At 39.4% G+C, this 20125-nt stretch overlaps 1 protein-coding gene across 4 annotated transcripts; it reads left to right on the top strand.

The window, feature by feature from the left end:
- Positions 1–60: 60 nt before the first annotated feature.
- Positions 61–16763, top strand: LOC136831180 (uncharacterized). 4 transcript variants are annotated; one of them, XM_067091158.1, is made up of 3 exons: positions 61–177; positions 12541–12997; positions 16103–16763. In XM_067091158.1, the coding sequence occupies exons 2-3, from the start codon at positions 12543–12545 to the stop codon at positions 16647–16649; spliced, it is 1002 nt and encodes a 333-aa protein (XP_066947259.1). In that variant the 5' UTR covers positions 61–177; positions 12541–12542; the 3' UTR covers positions 16650–16763. The 4 variants fall into 4 exon arrangements, with proteins under 4 accessions (XP_066947259.1, XP_066947258.1, XP_066947260.1 ...); XM_067091157.1 differs by lacking the exon at positions 61–177 and adding an exon at positions 5207–5343; XM_067091159.1 differs by lacking the exon at positions 61–177 and adding an exon at positions 5580–5697.
- The last annotated feature ends 3362 nt before the right edge of the window (positions 16764–20125 follow it).

Below are 20125 nucleotides of genomic sequence, written 5' to 3'. Positions count from 1 at the left end.
CAAGACCAAGAGAATCATCATAGTTGGCAAGCCATTATCTATACAAAATACTTAAACTATTTAGTACAGCCGACCACCAAAAAACAGGTCTTTTATCGTAAGAAATTATTACCGTGTCATCTAAAGTTCAGGGTTTTCTCAAATTTTCTACCACGACACAACTTGCTTTTTGCAGAGGTAAGTAGGGCATCCTGGATGCTGGGAATTTACACATTCTTTTCCTAGTTTCTTTACTGCATCCTGTTCCATCATTTGTGCATGTTCGTAAGTTATATATTTTTATTACAATAATAATAAGGAGCACATTTAATCATTCTATATGCATGTAGGTTTTCAATTTTTATTCCTAGGTTTCTCGATGATTTCACAATTTGCGCCTGTGTATCATTTATTTTTAAGGTTTTGATATAGAGCTTCAATTATTTTCAATGTTTTGATATGAAGTTATCGTATTAGTATGCATTCTATTTAATTTTCAATTGTTTTTTTATAATTTTTTGGTTCGTGAAATTCTTTGACTTTATGTTCCCTGTTTTGGAAATTGTGTGTTCACTGTTGTATATAAAGTAAAACTGTATCACATGAAGAAAAACTGTATTCCTTGTTTTTCACTCTTAAGAAAACCGGTAAATAATTATAAACTCTCTAGGCCTTAATTATTCTAATTTGGTCTAAAACGTAGGCTTATCCTTTCAAAAGTGAGGTGCCTCCGCAAGACTATATCATAAGCAAAGATATTTTTCGATTTCTGTATCAAAACTATGGCATTAAACTAACAACCGTCCCGAAACATCTGGCGGATTTACGACTTTTCGCTTTAGAATAGTCATACATAGCCTATGTAGGCCTATAGTGTTTATGCAAACACAATCAGTGTGTGTGTGTGTGTTTGTGTGTGTCACATCCAGGCAGGATGAACTTTGTGAAAAAATGTCCCATTAAATAAACAAGCGTTGAGGATACAGTGGCTTTTGTGGGGAGGCAATAAATGAATTGCATTTTGGAGGCGAATATAACTTTGGATAATTCCATTGTCCAGTGGAAACAGTGGCTTTTGTGGGGACACCATTGTTTTGGAGGCTATAACTTAACCACAAAACACCCGTGTTTTTAATCAAAAAATAAAAAAATCATTCTTTAGAGTTACTCTTTTGTTTGCCCTTGAAACTTACTCTGATTGCATTCTTTATGGGACATAGTTGGCTGGGTGGAATAATAAGGCAGCTTTAAGACGAAGAAATACTAAAACATGACGCTAAAAATAATGCAACATTATTAAACCGGACGATATGTTTTTTTAAATTTTCGAGGTGAAAGTTTTAATTCTTGCTTTCTTCTCTTAATATAAGCACAGAGAGAGAGAGAGAGAGAGAGAGAGAGAGAGAGAGAGAGAGAGAGAGAGAGATTTTGCAAAGTCATACTTCTCTGCACTGACCCTTCTATAAATGATGGCGTTAGTACTCGCAAGAAACCTTTGTAAGACTTGAAGCATCTTTTTTTTGGAAAACTTTATCTGGCTTTTTTTCTCGATACGCTTCGTTAATTTTTTTTCTTGAAGGGGTGTTTTAAGGTATCCATACAATATTTTATGGACTAATCAAATGAGCAAGAGCATGTGATGTTAATTTTTATATTAAATCCTTTATCCTAACGTTCTAGTGTGTTTACCCACCCTCGTCCAAATCCCGACTGCTGCCACCATACACACACACACACACATACATATATACATATATATATATATATATATATATATATATATATATATATATATATATATATATATAATATATATATATATATATATATATATAATATATATATATATATATATAATATATATATATAATATATATATATATATATATAATATATAATATATATATATATATATATATATATAATATATATATATATATATATATATATATATATATATATATTATACGTTAAAAAGACATTTTAAATTGCCGCTTCACCCAACTTTCTGCATACATTCTCCGTTCTGAAAACCAAGTAATGTTCCTAAAGATAATATCATACGTAAAAATAAATGCCTGGTCTCCTCCGTTCCACACGCACGAGGATCTATTCTAAAACGGAACCAGTTCATTTCTGATTTTGCTTACTTATACCCGTCCGGATCAGATGTAGCATTGAGGGCGAAATAATCACACGGACCCTGGCTCTACAGAGTGGCGTAATGGTGAATGCTTTGGTAATGGCTGGAACGATGGAATGCATCCTGTCACGATACGATTATCAGAACTTGTGTAAACAAAGAAGTGTTTATGTAACCTGGTGATAAATGCTATTAATATCCCTTTGTATATAATTATTTTTTTATAGATACATTACACAGTTACTCCATTTTGCGTGAATATTCTGTCACCAGAAAATAAGCTCGCAAAACCAGAGCAAATGGTGTCATCTTAATCTAAACAATTATAAGCGTTTTACAAATGCGTATATCGCGAAAGACATACGCGTAAATTCGCGTACGGTCAAGAACCGAACACCGCACAGCGTACTGGCAGGAAGACACCATTTGGGAATCATTGCACTTTGCAGATGAGGGACTTGAGAATAAGTACATGGTTCTTGATCAAGGACAGGTATGTGTGCGCTGTCCACATCTCCCATCTCAACGCCAAGTGACTGCGCGAGTTTTGCTTGAATGAGGATACTTTTCAAGGAGATAACTTCGGAGAGAGAGAGAGAGAGAGAGAGAGAGAGAGAGAGAGAGAGAGAGAGAGAGAGAGAGAGAGAGAGAGAGAGAGAGAGAGAGAGTGGTCGAAGATACTACGGAAATTTCATCTAGCATCGCAAGCTGACAGTAACTTTAGGTCTTACTTTCGGTTATAACTTGGTATTACCTCTGGGGGAGCTACGCTGTATCTTGGTTAAGAAAACTTTATTCATCTTGGGAAAGAATACTCTATATCTTGGGGAGCAAACAAATTATCTCCAGTTCGGTATTCTTAAGATACAGCCGAAGATTTGAAGTGCAGTTGTAATTATTAGTCTTGAATTCTACAGAAATATCGCGAGAAGTGTCTACTAAGCTTTTCTGTGATGAGGCCAGGATACATCATAGCCCATAGATAGTGATTGACAGACAGATAATTAACTTATAGTATATGGTCATAATACTGCTTACACGGATGTAAAGTTGCTAAAAAAAAAAAAACATGAAAAACGGGGCCTATCTGATGTGCGGCTTATAGTTTGAAAAACTCGATAGAAACTTGGGATGTATTAACATCTCTTCAATCAAATCTTGTCATGTGTACTCTTTTAGCTTTGTAACTGTCTTGGCCTGCGTATTCATGAAAAATACACAACGTGTAACTCATGAAAATCCAATGAGGAAAAAGTTCAAATACAGTATTCATCTCACACCACACTAAGGAACTTTTTCCTCATCCAGAGATACCTTACTCACTTTAGTAAGCCACTCATTCACGCTGTCGTTGTCAAACAGGAGCATCTTAGTGATTCCATCTTGTACTCCTCCTTTATTCAAATTTGCCCCACTCCTATCCTCTACACTGTCTCCAGGCAGCATCAATCTATTTGCATTATTTACAGATGATCAAATCATTCATCAGACTTGCTCTGTACATGCATTAGGTCTTGCTTTTTATTCACACGATTTAACCGATTTCCTTATTGATCCTCTTATAACTTCTTCATAACCCGTCATTCAGTGCAATAACTCACGCCAAACAATCTCCTCTTTTATTAACACACTGATTTCAATTCCTTTATTCTTCCTCTCATGTACTTCTTGTCCCTTCGTTCTTTCTGTCACAGTTGAGTTCCTTCTAGAGTCTCTTTTGCGTAAACAGTCTCAGTAAGTAACTAACTGTAGCATTATTCTCGCCTCTGGGTGCCACATCTAAATAATCAATTCCTTGTGCATGACGTTACCAAATAGCTAGTGAGTTAGTGTGGTTTGCAACAACAGCCCTTTATCTCACAGTCCGCCAAGCAAAGTTTTCCTAGATATTTTTGTACCTTCGTCTTCTTCTGGTCAAGTAACTGTTTAATCTCTTAACTTCGTCTTATTTCTTACAACTTTCTTCGACCTCATAATCATGGTGTTTACATTGCCTTCTGGAAACTCATCCGTCTCTCTTCTTCAGCATTTTTCCACTATTTCTTCGACCCTTGTTTTTCCTTAACTTTTTGTATAGGTCTAACTTGCTTAAACTATATTTCTCTTCTTGCTTTGCTCGATGCCTTCCTTCAGCTTTCAGTGAGGTGGATAAAGTTCTACTTAATGCTTTCCTTTATTGTATTCGACACTTCATAACTTCATCTTTGTGATATTACGTTTTTTCTTGGTGTTTACCTTACATTTCTATGTCTACGCACGGCTTTTCTCTCTCTTAAATCGCATGAATTTGGTGCAACGTTTTCTCTCATCATTCTGTAATTAAGATTATTTTTCTGAACGTTTTTTGTTGGTATTTCTTAAGTGTTGTAGAATGTGTTTTTTTTTTTCTGACGTTGATGCTCCGTTATTATCTACATTTTCTAACTTTAATGTGGCTAACCTCAATGTTATTCTTCTGCTATTCAGTTATTTCTATAAACATTAACCTTTGGTTGGCTGCATGACGCATTTTCTTACAGGGTCAGCATTCCATGTACACCTGTCTTCATTTTCCAAATCATATACCTGCTAACCTGTGTGTGTGTGTGTGTGTGTCTAGCAATTACTTCCCACTTCCTAATGTGTTCAATGTTGACACATCGTCTCGGGGAAGTTACTCAAATCCTCTCCTCCAATTGTTTTAAAGGATGAATAGCGTACCATTCCCTAGCTACAAGTATTATTTATTGTATATTTCTCCCCCGCCCCCCCAACCGCCCCTCTCTCTCTGAAGTGCGTTCATACGTATGCATTTTATTCACTATTATTATACGTGCTCCCTCACTCCGAGGTCCTGTTAGACCAATTTCCCGGGGATAATTCCAGTAAATATAATACTTGGTAACAGCCACAACCAAGTGCCTAGTTAGAATTAAGTTATCTTTTGCGTATCAAGTCTTATTGTGTCATAATCTATCAGCGCATCGTGAAATATAGTTATAGTCGCATACATACTGATCCGAGTATCAGATAATCGCTTCGAAAACGTCAATTTTTGTTCAAAAGAAAAGGGTAACTGTCAACCGCGCAGCCCCTCCGGACTATAACAGGGGCCTCTGCGTCCAAGTCTAATGCAAGGACTCCTCTGCTAGCCCACCTGAGACGGTGAGACCAAATATCTCAGTCTTGGTTAACCACCTGTCGGTGTTTGCTGGGACGGGCGTCTGCTATTGTGTTCAAAAGTGAGTTGGATTACTACTGCGTTCTGCTTCGACTGGTTAACATTTCTCTTTGTCAGGTTATGGAGACGAAGAATCTGCGAGTGAACATTTGGCTCGTGTTGAAGTAACGAAAGTGTGTGTCTGGGCTTATTTAAATGAGTTAAACATTAGATGCTATCCGCAAACGTTACCTAATTTAGTAACTCGACTTCTGTTTTTATTCGGGAAAATCTCCAGTTATATTCAGATGCGGAATCCTCCGTTTGTTCGGGGGGAAACGCGGTTTGCTTAAGGATACGAGCATTTAGACTCACCAAGGGAAAACCTATTACCGAAGACCGTAATTTCTCCGAGACGAGTCAGCGCTGCGATTTGGTAATAGTACACTTACGTTCGATATTTCCTACTTCTTTTGTGAGTGCGTGGGGGTGCGTGCTTTTTTTTCCCTCTTTTGAAAGAAGGAAATCAAGTTGCCCACAAGGTTTTAACGTAAAACATAAATCAAACCTCACGTTATTCGATAATACTCGTAATAAGTCATATTGTCTTTCAGACTGTGTATCATCCTACATGCAAGCAAGCATTCATATTCCCTTGCGTGAGTAGTGCATGCGTTTTATATATATATATATATATATATATATATATATATATATATATATATATATATATATATATATATATATATATATATATATATATATATATATATATTATACTCACACCATACATACATACTTAGAAAACATTATTTTCCTCATTACTTTGTGGGCGACGTCTCTCATTTTCTTAACCTTCTTCTTCCTTCGATTGTCTATGACACAAGAATGTTTGAAACTCCGAGGGGCAAATGACAGCCGGTTTGCCAGCTGCATTTTTTATCAGTCATTTTATTTTTTATTATAAATTACAGTGTGGACGAGAAGCAGAGTTGTAATCTAAAGCAATTTCTGAGTGATGGATAGGCCTGGTGGGCTAGTCTCATGACTGGACGCTTGCGCTCTCTCTCTCTCTCTCTCTCTCTCTCTCTCTCTCTCTCTCTCTCTGACAGAGAGGATGCATTCTGGAATTCACTCGGTATTAATATTCAACTGTTCCTCTTTGCTGATAATATTTTCCACCTGTTCTTGTTGCTCTCGTGTCCCGCTGTAGATCTTAAAGTAGACGGCACAATTTCTCAATGGAATGACTTGTAGGCCAACTCTAAGAACCTATGTAAAGGTGTACGTTTTAATCTCTCTCTCTCTCTCTCTCTCTCTCTCTCTCTCTCTCTCTCTGTGTGTATGTGTGTGTGTGTAATATCCTCCCTGCTCACGTTACTTGCATGTCTCCAGTTACTTGGTTGGTACACTGACATACAGTTTTCACCTACACAGGAAACGTGATGCAATCGCAGGATGTTTGTCCATTAACCTACGACTTATGTAGACTTACGAGAAAACAGCCTTCGCTGTCAAAACAGAGTCCAAAAGTCTGGATCAGAGTGAAGGATATTGGTACCTTTGTTTCTATTCTGCTTCCGGTTCTCAGTTATTTATGACTGTCAAGTGCTGGCAGAAGGCACCTGGGTTTTTGTGGCGTTGTAACACCTCTGAGGAGCTGTTGTGTAACCGTGGCCTGTCAGTGTCTTAACTGACGTGGGTCGTCGTCGTCGTCTTCACTTTTCAGGAGCCTGTGCAATCCGTCATTACCAGACTTAAGACCAGGTTAAGGAGTTACAAGAACAAACTCCTCTCGCAGTTATTTTCCTCAAGTGCCCACGCCATCTGGACACCCCGTGGTACTACAATACAAGGTCATGGCATTCAAAGCAGGGCTGAGGGGTCAAAGAGAACAGTGTCCAGAGCGATTAGTCTAGAGAAACCCCCTACAAAAGTCTCTCTCTGATTTTGTCCTTGCAAACGTTGGTACGTTGGTGACAATGAGGAGATTATTGAAGTTACGACGATATACTGTCATTGTACAGGGATACACAATTGGAGAATTTTAAATAATTTCTAATCAGGGACATCCTCCAGGTATATGTTGCTCTTTGAACATAAATATAAACTGGCAAATGATACAAATTAATCAGCAATTTTAACAAGTGCTGAGAGAAAATGTTAACAATACAGGACTTACTACTACTAATACTACTACTACTACTACTACTACTACTAATAATAATAATAATAATAATAATAATAATAATAATAATAATAAAGAAACTTCTCGACTTTATAAGGGTCAGCAAGAACATAGCAAACAACGCAAATCCCTGACCTGACCACTCTGTCAATCATGACTCTTCAAGTATCCCCTATTCTCATTGGTAACTTAAATACACGGTGCCTGGAATCAAAGATATTGGTCACAAAACAATGTACTGCTTTTAATTTTAGCATACACACACACACACACACACACATACACGGAGGAGCTCGGTTCGGTCAATTTGTTTCCCCTGCAGCGTCAAACTTACCCAGAATTACACATTGCCTCTCCCAGATACCACTTGTGCTTTCTCATAAGATGTGGATCTATCGTTTGCGGTTTTGGTGTTCTAACCTTTGTCCTTTTGCTCGCGTACGTCTGCCATACTTCTGCCAAGATTCTCTGCATCAGTAGGGCGTTTATGTTAAAGTTACTTAGCGATAGGTATTGTGACGCCACTTTTAGTTGTCATAAATCAATCAACTTAGCGATAGCGTCATACAGTGACATAATCTGTATCTGAAAACACCCGCGGTTTGGTCCCGAGACGTAAACATCATTCTTTAGATCTTGAGAGTTTTTCCATTCACACTCAGCCGCAGCTCCTTCATTTTGAGAGCTGTATACTTCAAGTGTGAATTTAACGAATAATAGTTTTAGGTTTAATAGCATTCTTTCTTTCGCTGCAGTCTATTAGGCTTTTACTAAGACGACTGGTGAACCGGCTCCGTGGAAGGTTTCTGTGTACTTGTGTCCAAGGACCTTGCTTGTACAGAGTCCCGCCCCAAAAAACAAAAAAATCTTTAACATTGTAGTCCTTTATTTAATGTATCTTACCTTAATTCTTATATTTCGTTGTGACGTTCTACTACGACTACATTCCTCATCTTACGAAAGCATACTTTTTTTTGTAGTCTATTTTGTAATTACCGGTACTTTACGTCAATGCTTCAAAACGTATCCACTGAATTAAATATCACTTCCAGGCGGGAAAGCGACATCAAATTTCAGATATTTCGTAACAGCCTAAAGGCTGCGCACAGGTGGGAATATTTCTTCACTAATTAGTTGCCCTGGTCTTTCCGGCGTTTAGTTTTTTTTTTTTTTTTTTACAATTTCGGGCCCAGAAGATGGGTGTAGCAATACCACTTGACTGAAGATTTGTTTGATCTGCGTCGTCGCCGCTTCCCGATTCTCTCTTGCTTTCAGGTTCTTAAGAGATTCCTCGCAGCCTACCTCAAGAGACAATTTTCTTCCTCCTGTCCGACCGGTTCCAGTGAAGGATTCTCTACCCTCCTTGTTCGCTCGGTTTTAGACCGAGGGTCTTCTTTCTTCGAACGTCCAAAATTCTTCTGCTGTTCACTTTAGGCTGAGCTAGTTTGGGTCTCAAGCGCCGATGTCATATATATTTCATTTTGTGTGGATAACGTTCACTGCAGTGGAATATCGTAACACATGTCTCATTCATAATAATGACAATAAAAATGAAGGAATGATTATGACAATCTCTACATTAACACTGACTTCATTATTTATGGATCTTGGGCATTCAGAATTTCGATAAATTAGTGGAACGAAAAACAATTTAAATTTGGATAATACTGTTGGACTGAAGATTAAGAATGACAGTAGTAGTACTGTATTAGTGTATATAGAGCAATGAATTTAATTAAATACCCAAATAACTATTACAGCGAATCGTGATCACATTTCATATACATGGGCCTAACCGCATGTTTTGTATATTGTAAGGTCACATAAAAGTACGAATACAATAATACGGTGGTACCAGTTAGGAGAATTCTTCCTCCTCCTCTTCCAAGACATCGAAGTAAACACCCAACAGGCAACCTCTTCCCCATTTTCTCTAGAATTCCCTTACAGCTTCTGTTTTCCCTGGTTTCGAGATCAAACCCAGCCCTCCCTACTTAGTCTATCTCCTTTCTAAGTCACCGCAAACGAGTTTCGCATACAGAGGAAGATCGCGGGAGTCCGGGAGCACAAGGAACGGTTGAAATGGCCCAAGCCAAGCGGGAAAACGGAAGGAGTGAGATATCACGTTCATGATTTTAGTTCAGTGATTGACAGAGCGAGACTCAAATCGTGTCTCTTGGACAGCTAGGAGGACAAATCTCACGTACTACATGAGAGAGAGAGAGAGAGAGAGAGAGAGAGAGAGAGAGAGAGAGAGAGAGAGAGAGAGAGAGAGAGAGAGAGTTCTGACAAATGTTTGTTTTGAATCGGCCAAGAGAGCAAGGTGACGAGAAGCAATCTTTCAGGTATATGATCGAAGGTAGTATTCTCTCTGTCTCTGTCTCTCTCTCTCTCTCTCTCTCTCTCTCTCTCTCTCTCTCTCTCTCTCACACACACATACACATCACTGGTCCTCATTTGCTTCATGCACCATGAACGTCACCATACCAATCGTTTCCTTGAATCGGACGTTGTAAAGAACAGCAACCCCAGATTACCTGAGGGTTGTTTATCTTAACAAGCTAATATTTCGGGCGGCTGATGTTAACAAGCTCATTCTGATACTGGCGGTGCATCTGTTTGTTGTCGGCCACATGGAATGTCCCTTCGCCGTGTTCAGTACTGGGGGGTGGCTGATGTTAACAAGTTCATTCTGAGGATAGCCAATCTTTACATGGGTACTCTGGGGTTGTGGATCTTTACAACGTCCCTTGAATCTTCAGGCATGGAACAGCTACGCGTTTCTCTCTCTCTCTCTCTCTCTCTCTCTCTCTCTCTCTCTCTCTCTCTCTCTCTCTCTCTCTCTCATGTCATGCCTATCGCGTCATTCTCTACATCCTATAATCTCGAGAAGGGACGGAGAGTACCATTTCCAACAAAGTAGTAGGAAGAAGTAGCCGCATACCTTTGATCATCGACGAAGGAATAATTCATATACTGTAATATTTTCTGACGAATTGTTGACGTTCAGGGTACACGAAAACGAAGGAGAAATGACTCAAGTTAATGGACAAACAAAAGAAAAATAAGCATCAACGTAACTAACAGAAACTTAAATTAAATTTATCATATACGTAAGCTAATAAGGTCGTGCATTTATTGAGCGGAGCAGACCTGAAAATGACTCAGTAAGCCTAATTACACTGAGAGAGAGAGAGAGAGAGAGAGAGAGAGAGAGAGAGAGAGAGAGAGAGAGAGAGAGAGAGAGAGAGAGGTGAAAATACATTCAAGAGTGTAGGTAATTAAACATGACCCTTATACCTACATCATTTATTACTACAAAAGAATACATTGAATTATTACCCATGCATTTATATTAGGATCAAAATTAACCTGTTAAAATTAACATGAATTTCATGAAGTTTCACTGACATGTGACCCAAGAAGGCTCTCTCTCTCTCTCTCTCTCTCTCTCTCTCTCTCTCTCTCTCTCTCTCTCTCTCTCTCTCTCTCTCTCTCTCTCTCGGTACATTATAGGCTATCCCATATTGATTTGCTAGGCAAGTAGGTCTAGGTACAATGCATTCACCAGCAATGGACGAACAGATTAGTCAGGGGAAAAACTGCCTGCCTAACTGTACACTACTGATATATACCCGTATTCTCAAATAAACTTGAATTTTACTAATAACAACTGTAAAATTACCAGATATACGCTGAACCAGTATGTTAGCTTAAGCTTTCCGGTCATACTGCATGATTCACCCTCAAGTAAAAAAAAAAAAAAAGAATGCTGGGTCTAATTGGGTTGATGATCTTTGCTTGCTCGTAAAACTGGACCGAAATGAGAATTTGCGATTTACGAACACGCTAAAAAAAAACGTCCTGTAGACGAACGAAAATCTCCTTTTCTGAAGTCACGAAGCATCAGCCAGAATAAACCGGTCCATTCATCGTCACAAGGCGAGCTGAGGAAAATGCCTCCTCAGGTAGAGAGGGAGAATCCCGGGTTTTTCCCGCTACTTCTCACTCTCCCTCGCCCGGCTGTGCGTGTGCGTGGGACGTCGGAGAAAACACACCGGTATAGCTTCAAACACCGCTGGTATTTATTTTTTTTCGGTGGTATTTGGGTGTTTTTCAATCATTTTCAGCCATGTCATGACCCAAGGCACGTCTTTAGATTTCTCGTCGTATTATACTTGTTCAGTGCTCCCTACGGGATTGAGATTTTCTGTAGTTTTTTGTAGGAGTCAGCCATGATTCTTTAGTCTATACGTTTGAGAGACGTAATGCGCCTAGTATGCGAGTCAAATGCGTGTATTTGTAGGTGCAAAGCATTCTCTCTCTCTCTCTCTCTCTCTCTCGCCACACGCAATGATACTGTGTGTAAATATACCATGTATTTATGTGCATTAATATGCATGGACATGTATTTTTCAACACACGATACACAAAAATTCATCCACAGGTCATCGACTGGGTTGAAGATATGGCTGACCGGATACTGTTAACGTCAGATACGGCAGAATTTTATAATGTAATAATGCTTCTCGAATGAACAATTTATAGTTTAAGCTCATTCAGCGGTGTAAATAAATTAAGAAAAAAAATCGGATCTTTCCTAGATAGTGACCCCTAACAAGGATCGGGGGTCTTTATCTATGACTGATACTTTCTTGGTGGTCATTATCTAAGATTGGACTACTTGGGGTCACTATCTAGGAAAGTTCCCAACGGATCTTTCCTAGATAGTGACAACAAGGCTCGGGGGTCATTATCTAGGAATGGTGCTTCTTTGGGGTCATTATCTAAGATTGGACTACTTGGGAGTCACTACCTAGGCAAAGTTCCCCACGGATCTTTCCTAGATAGTGACCCCCATACTTGGGGGTCTTTGTCTAGGACTGATACTTTCTTGGGTGTCATTATCTAAGACTGGACTACTTAGGGGTCGCTATCTAGGAAAGTTCCCCACGGATCATTCCTAGACAGTGACCCCCAACACGGGGGTCATTATCTAGGAAAGATCCAACTATTCTTTAATAGGTATCTGATCGCATGAATAAATAAGTTCCTCATGAAATTGTGAACGTGTGTCCTTTCTCTCAACAGGTATGATAATGAAGAAGATGTATTTCATCATCACACTGACAACCTGTTCAGTGATCGCCGCCGCCTTACCGCAGACAAATTTCCCTTCGTCAGCGCAATCCGACGTCAGAATCGTCAACACGCCCCCACGCCCACCATCGGCAGCAAACATCGGCATCCTCATCCGAGAGGAATCACGCCCTGGTTTATCAAACCAACGCCGTCCCCAGGGTGGCCTAAGGCCCCAGGAGGTCGATGGATTCCCAACCTCGTCTCAGAGGCCTTCCCCAGTGGGTAGTGATTTTCTCCCCTCGACGTTCCCGCCCACTGGCAATTTCACTCGAAATCCGGGGTCTGCGCACTTCCCCGAGACTGAAAGGCCGCCATTAGATTTAGGGCATGACTCACGCCCACTCCAAAGAGAGAGCAGTTGTGGTGTGTTCCCTAGCCCCGGAGAATGCCAAGCTGCTTTCCCAAGGTACGTACTCTGACTTTCTTTGTTGCGTTAGTCTAATAAATTCTTCGAGGAATTTGACAGCAAAAGGTTTGAAAGGTGTAACAGGGGGGAAAACCTCAAAGCAGTTGCACCATGAATCAATTGTTAGGCGAGGGTGGAAATATGGAAGAAAGAGAATATGAAAGGAGTACAGTAAAAGGAACGCAAGGGGTTGCAGCTAGGGGCCGAAGGGACGCTGCACAGAACCTTAAGTAATGCCTACAGTGCACCGCATGAGGTGCACTGACGGCACTAACCCCCTACGGGGGAGTTTCCTTGAAGTGAGCATGTACATTCCCAAATGCTATGTTAAATATTCTCAGTGTCCTTCATTATATTCCGTTCATTTCCCTCCCCTCAAATACTCTGGAAATTTTCCCTGGAAACTCCTGTGATTCGTCACTGGAATTTCCTGGGAAATCTAGGATTAAACTGTAGGTAATTACGTAATCATTCACTGTTATTCATAATTATATAATATAGACATATTAACTTGCTAAGCAATTTTCCGGAGGATATGAAGTTCATTTATGGAAAGAGGGAAAAAAAAGAGCAGACAAGCAATTATAGAAGAAACCATAAGACACAAGATTTTTCTAAAAGCTTGTAAAGTTTTATTTCCAATAAAACTGGTCCATACCTTCCCAACAAATGGAGTGGAATGGGTACTTTGCACTCTGTAACGAGTCGCAAGCTCTACACCAATCAAGCTTACGTAAACAACTGATTTGAATTGTCGGGAAAATGAAAATCACTACTTCATCAAAAGACCGGAGCATGGGGCATTAATAGCGCCATTCTGGTATGAATGAAAAGCCTTAAAAAATTGACCTAACTTTTTTGGGGGGTGCAAAAAGTGCAGGGAAGGAAAAGCTTCGAGTCGATGGTTGCGCCAGGCATCGTTTTAACGTCCAGGCATTATTAAACTGTGCTGTCTAGGAATGGTGGCTAGTGAAACATGATTATGGTTACAGGTTAGCTTAATTAAGACTCGGTTTCCGAGATTTCAGTCAACACGCCACTGACTATACCATTCACTGATCCTTTCCAGATCTCTGTCAGGTCTGGTAGCCCCTTTGTCTTGTACTGATGGAACTATAAATAAGGACTACAAGTTTTATTTTCAGAGCTGACATTTTTTTTTTCATAAGGACAAAAAACAACGAAGACCCAGGAACCCTGCCCTTAGGAACAGATAGAAAAGGAATTCGATTATAAAGGCTTTGAACAACAAAGACCCCAGAACATCTACTCTTGGGAATAAAAGGTCTTTACTTATAAAGACTAACAAAAACAAAGACCCCAGAACCATGGTCTTTGGAACGCATATTAATGGCCTTCGCTAATGAACAATAATTACATCAGGCTCCGGAACCCTGTTATTGGGAACACCATGTCTAAAAGGCCTTCACTAATGAAGTCTGTGAACCCGGATGCAAAAGGCTTTGTAGATAAAAACTAACAAAAATAAAGGACCAAACCCCTATTCTTAGGACAATTTAGATATAAAGGCCTTCGCTAATTAAGACTAGAATAACAATGATCCCAGAACTCTACTGACGTATATACATATACAAAAGGCCTTTACAGATAAAAACTATATGCAACAAAGACTCCTGAATCCTGCTCTCTTGAGACCGCAAGATCTACTGTAGAGCCACTTCGCCACAAACTACCACAATGTCGCGTTATTCTTATCAATATTGGATCAAAATCAAGACATTTACAATAATTAAACTCGTCTGTTGAATCAGCAAACGTTCAGACGATGACAAAGTGACAGAAAACTGTCAGGAATCCTCACAATGTAGAACGTCACTGCAAGAAACATTTTCCTTCCTTGGGGCGATGAAATACCCGTTACTGTCTGTGTGGCATTTACCATTCGTTGGTTTAGGTTTCAATAAAAAAAAAAATTCAAAACCTTGTCAGAGGCAACAACAATTATCTGCTTCCGGTTATTAAAAAAATATGACGTTGGAGAACACCTGAATTACGAAATTTGTTAATATACACCTTACGGTTAAGCAAGTCAGCGGTACAAAGAGAATCGAACGAACGAGTTGTGACTCATATCCACTGTCAAGGTTGGCTCGGTTATAACCATTTTGATCTAGAAGGGCATAACAAACGCCTATAATTGTTTCCTGGGAAATTTCAGGTGTTTTCCCCTCTGAAATTTCAAGGACAATTGCATTCCAAGAACAAATGCGAACGAAAATATGACCAACACATAGTCACTTTCTCGAAAATCTAAAACTATTCCGACGACAGACTGCAGATTATCTACGCGAAAACTTTTGAATGCAAATTAATTCTTAATTATGTACCTAATTAGTGAAAGGATCTCCTGTCAAGATAACGTCATCAAAACTGGTTATGACAAGATATTGGAAGCTTTAAATGAAATTGGATTTTAAAATAAGATTACAACTCTGCTATTTAGTATTCACCGGTTGCATGGCGCTAAATGATTATACAACAATCATTTTACTATATTTATCACTCCTGCTCAATTATCACAAGTTTCATAACGGACAGTGCAATTGTACGTTCAAATCTTACTTATATCAGTCAACATAATTTGTAGCTACGACCAAGACCATACTCATTTGACATGTTAGTACTAATTCTCATACATAACGCCTTTTACAGCGCATGGAGTTAAGTAGGCCTATACTGTCCAAGTAAATGCAGTTTTCCATACAATTATTTTGTTTACTGGACAATGCTAACCATATACTTGTTATCTGGCAAATAATTCTCAATTGAAAGTAATTTTTCTATGCTACTGAGTTAATCTTTACCATAATGCATACATATGCATGCATGCGCACACACACATTGGTCTGCAAACTTTAGCTGGTTTTTATTTTTTAATGGGCTATAATTAAGAAAGCAATTCATGTATATATATATATATAGAGAGAGAGAGAGAGAGAGAGAGAGAGAGAGAGAGAGAGAGAGAGAGAGAGAGAGAGAGAGAGAGTGTGTGTGATGCGTAAGCGACATGTCTACAAATAGAATAATTAACGGGGACCTTTTTATACCAGTCTTTAACAGATGCATTTCTCCACATTCTCACAGGTATTATTACAACAAGACGACCAGCCAGTGCGACTGCTACCTCTTCGGCGGATGCGATGAAGACATAGGGAGCTACCGAACGCTCGAACAATGTCACCAAAAGTGCCTTCCGGAAGTTAGGCACGAGGGACCCAACTGCAAATTCGTCTTCATCGACAACTTCAGTCCTGTCACGCCTTCGACAGTTCGACCCACGACAGAGAGCAGGCCTCCAGCTGTCAACGTCACAGTTAGGCCTGTCAACGACAGACAGCAACCTGGAAGGCCCGTCATTCCGTCTAACGCCCAGGGAGCTTCGATTTTCGGAACGGGGGGCGTTATTCCACCCAGACCTCAAACGGCAACGCCCATTTCAGACAACAACATCCCAGCGAGACGACCCGTACCTCAGAGAATACCACTGGGCCCAACGCCATTTGCCCTCGTTTCCCTACCCGGGGGGATTCCCCTGGGTGTCCCGCAAGGTGGTATGTTTGTTGCAATGTCCTCTTCCAGTCACTCGAGGTTTCCGGATGAGAGTGACGAAAGGGAGAGAGTCTTCGGTTGAAAATGACCAGGGTTCCGAGTGAAGTGTCATATTTTGTCTGCACTCGATTTATGTTACTGTTTATTAAGCAAAATATATATATATGGTTTTAGTTAAAATCGTTGCTATTCGATACACACGGCTTTCAATTTCCTTTAACAAGCCCCGGAATAATAAACAGTTCTGATTATTTAAATTAATGAAATACTGGAGAGTTTTTTTTAAATTTTATCTTGACAAGAGCCCGGGATACAAATTTATATTAAAATCCATAATATCCCTAAATTCCTTGTTAATGTTTTCATGCAGTTAATTTAAATTTGACTGGGCCAAATTTAAATAAAGAGGTGTATAACAGCAAGTGGGTGCAACTAGTGGGCCAAAGAGGACACTGTAAACACTCCTTAGTAATGCCTACAGTGCACCACGTGAGGTACAATAACGGCACTCAACCCCTAAGGAGGAATTAAAGCTTAACTACAACTGAGGCTATGAAAAAATTGGTCGTTCGAAATTTCGTGTTGCCAAAGTTAATATTCAAATTACCAGTGATTTAAAAGCAATGCCTTTTACAGTGGAATATGCACCATTCAGTCACACCATACACACTGTCATAAACGTAGCCATACCATAACTAAATTGCATGTCTGGAAAATATGGCGATTATCAATACTATGAGGAGGAATTGTTGTTATTAACCTAACAATAGTTTCTAATACATAATTGTAATTACAATTGACTTACCAGGGATTGTGGAAGCAACACTGGTGACTTCTTTTTGCCTACATTTCTCTCCGTTCCTCTGGCGGCCACTTGAAGTCTCTCTTCTTCGTAACACTATGGCGGCGCATGCGCAGGGCTTCGCTTCCCCCCCCACCTTCTTCTTCTTCAGTTCATAACGGTATAATGAATAACTAAAACGTACCTGCGGTATTATTTTATTTTGAATATTTGAAACAAGGGCTTTCAAAACTGGCCCAGAAAGTTAAGCAACATCGCTAATAAAGATTAATGATTCAGGCAAAATGATTAAATTTAATGTAAAATTTTCCGTTCCAGTCATTGCATATAAATGCACCAGATGTTTTTGAGGATTCTTAAATATTTAGCTTCTGAGTTGGGTATATGTCAATAATATATTTTTATGGAAATGTAACTATTCAAATTATATTTGTTTTTACATTTAAACTATATTTAGTTACTATATTGTTGGTAACTAACTCATTTAACAAGGATGTGACAAGGGACAACTTCTTCACAGCTAATTAACGGTTACACTTTTGTTTCTTTTATATCGTTTTAAATCGAAGCTGAGAAAAACATCAGCATCTTCTTTTCTATCAGTACAGGTTAAAATATACCATTAATTTCTTTCCAATAAAATAAATTACATTTTCCCGACTTTAGGCCTAGGCTACCATTTTTTTTTTTTTTTTTTTGGACCGGTTTTGTTGGGCCAAACACTTGTGGTATTTCCTGCACTTCTTTTCATTTCCTCTTTGGACTTGAAGATATGGAGGTACACGAAAGTCCGCCTGATCCCATTCATTCCTTACCACACTATGTGACGCCTTGGGATTGGTATAATTTAAAACAATCAACCAACCGTTACCCACTTAGCAAAAATGCAGTAAAAAGTTTGCCATTTTTCCATTGCTTCAATTAATAGTTCTCTAATTTTAGTGACAAAGCAATTTTGTCAACAACACAGGCCTACACTTTCATGTAACACAGTTTAGTATGTGTTTACTTACGCAACAGGATTCTTAATAAGGGTGTGATAGGCTTATACCAAGGTAGTGTCATGTACAGAACAAATCTCATGTTGAGTTTTGTTGAAGATATAGACATTTTGATTTTGACTGCATCAAATGAGGGAGCATGAATTTTCTGAAAATATTCGGCATTAAAATAGGTCTAAACAACCGGATACTTCCTAACCTGATCTTCCGTAACCTAACCTTCCATGACTTATATGCCACATTTTACCAAGGCTGGCAGTTTTGCTCAAATAGACCCCTTAAACAATTTCCAAAGTTGTTTCGTGTTATATTATTAACCAGTAGAGATAATGTGTTTTGAAGTGATGTTGCAGCATGAAACCGACTGGCTGGATGACTTGTGCTCGATATTCTGAGGGTGATATATGTAGTAGAGAACTGTAAATAAAGAATTTTTGGGGGGGCTGAAGGTTAGTAATGATAGAAAGCTTTGAGAGCATTTGTTGGTATTCAGTGTTGTTTGTTCCTATTAGAGTGCAAACCATTTCAAATTTTATAACTATTCCCAGCATGAGCTGGAAATGGTCCTTGAACTCAGTGAAATTGGCCATCCTTGCAGTTTCCTTTTATCATAGTATCACCTTAACCATCCTTACTACTGAAGAAAAAAAAGTGGGGGTTACCAACACGTGTGGGCAATACCTTGACCTGAACCTGCCTTCACCAATTAACTACCTTGTTACCAAGCATCAATGACTGTCTCCAGCTTACACCATAAAAACTCCCGGTTTTGTATTCCTAGTAAAAACGCAAATTAAATTTTGGTTTATTTATCTGGATATATGAAGGGTATCTGTCCAAAACCATCTGCCAAAGCAAATTAAGAAATTAACTGTATGAAAAGCCTGCAGTCACCACCTTTAAGGCCTCCATCTAATGCTAAGAACTTCTACTTTCATAACACAAGTTGTTGAACAGATGGTGATAAACCTCAAGATCTCTAACTAACCACAGATCTGACCCTAAAGTCTTCCTTTATGCCTGTGTTTCTAGCGACAAGGCCCCACAGGGTAGACCCATTCACAGGTATGAGTAGATTTCAAAGCCTTCATGGCCTCCACAGAATGGGCTAGGCTAGAGTAACTCTTCTTGGCTGAAAGGATAAAGGCTGAAACCTGAAAGAGCCAGCCTCCAGCAGGCTTCAGGAAGAAGAAAGCCCATGGTAACTACACAATGAGTAGTTATCATGGCCTTATCAAAGCCTGCATTTGTTCCTCTGCGCATCATCCCAGAAGTTGCTAATTAAGGATGTTATCAGGCTCCACAGTCAAGGGGTTCAGGTCACTCAATGGCTTCTCTGAAGTCAGCAGCCAACCTCGTTGGTGTGGCAGAGGACAGTTTTGGAGGCAAGACTTGCACCCAATTAATCATTAAAACATTGCTGCTTCTCTGCTGATCTCTGTGATACATCTTGAAAGATGTATGGAATGGAATGGATTACAGATTTTAGGCCAAAGGCCAAGCAATGGGGCCTGAGGTCATTCAGCACTGGAAAGGAAATTGGGAGTAGGTAGGTTTGAAAAGTGCAACAGAAGGAAATCCTCACAGTTGCACTATGAAATAATTGTTAGGAGAGGGTGGATAACAGGGGCTGCAACTAAGGGCTGAAGGGACGCTGCAAAGAACCTTTAGTAATGCCTACAGTGCACCCCGTGAGGTGCACCAACCGCAATTACCCCCTACAGGGTGAGAGATGTATGGAACGGGTGGTAGGAA

Source organism: Macrobrachium rosenbergii, chromosome 48 (genome assembly GCF_040412425.1).
Source record: "Macrobrachium rosenbergii isolate ZJJX-2024 chromosome 48, ASM4041242v1, whole genome shotgun sequence".
In the NCBI taxonomy this organism is placed as follows: domain Eukaryota; kingdom Metazoa; phylum Arthropoda; class Malacostraca; order Decapoda; family Palaemonidae; genus Macrobrachium; species Macrobrachium rosenbergii.
Note: the sequence above shows the minus strand (reverse complement) of the source record. Positions and strands in the feature narration are given on the sequence as shown.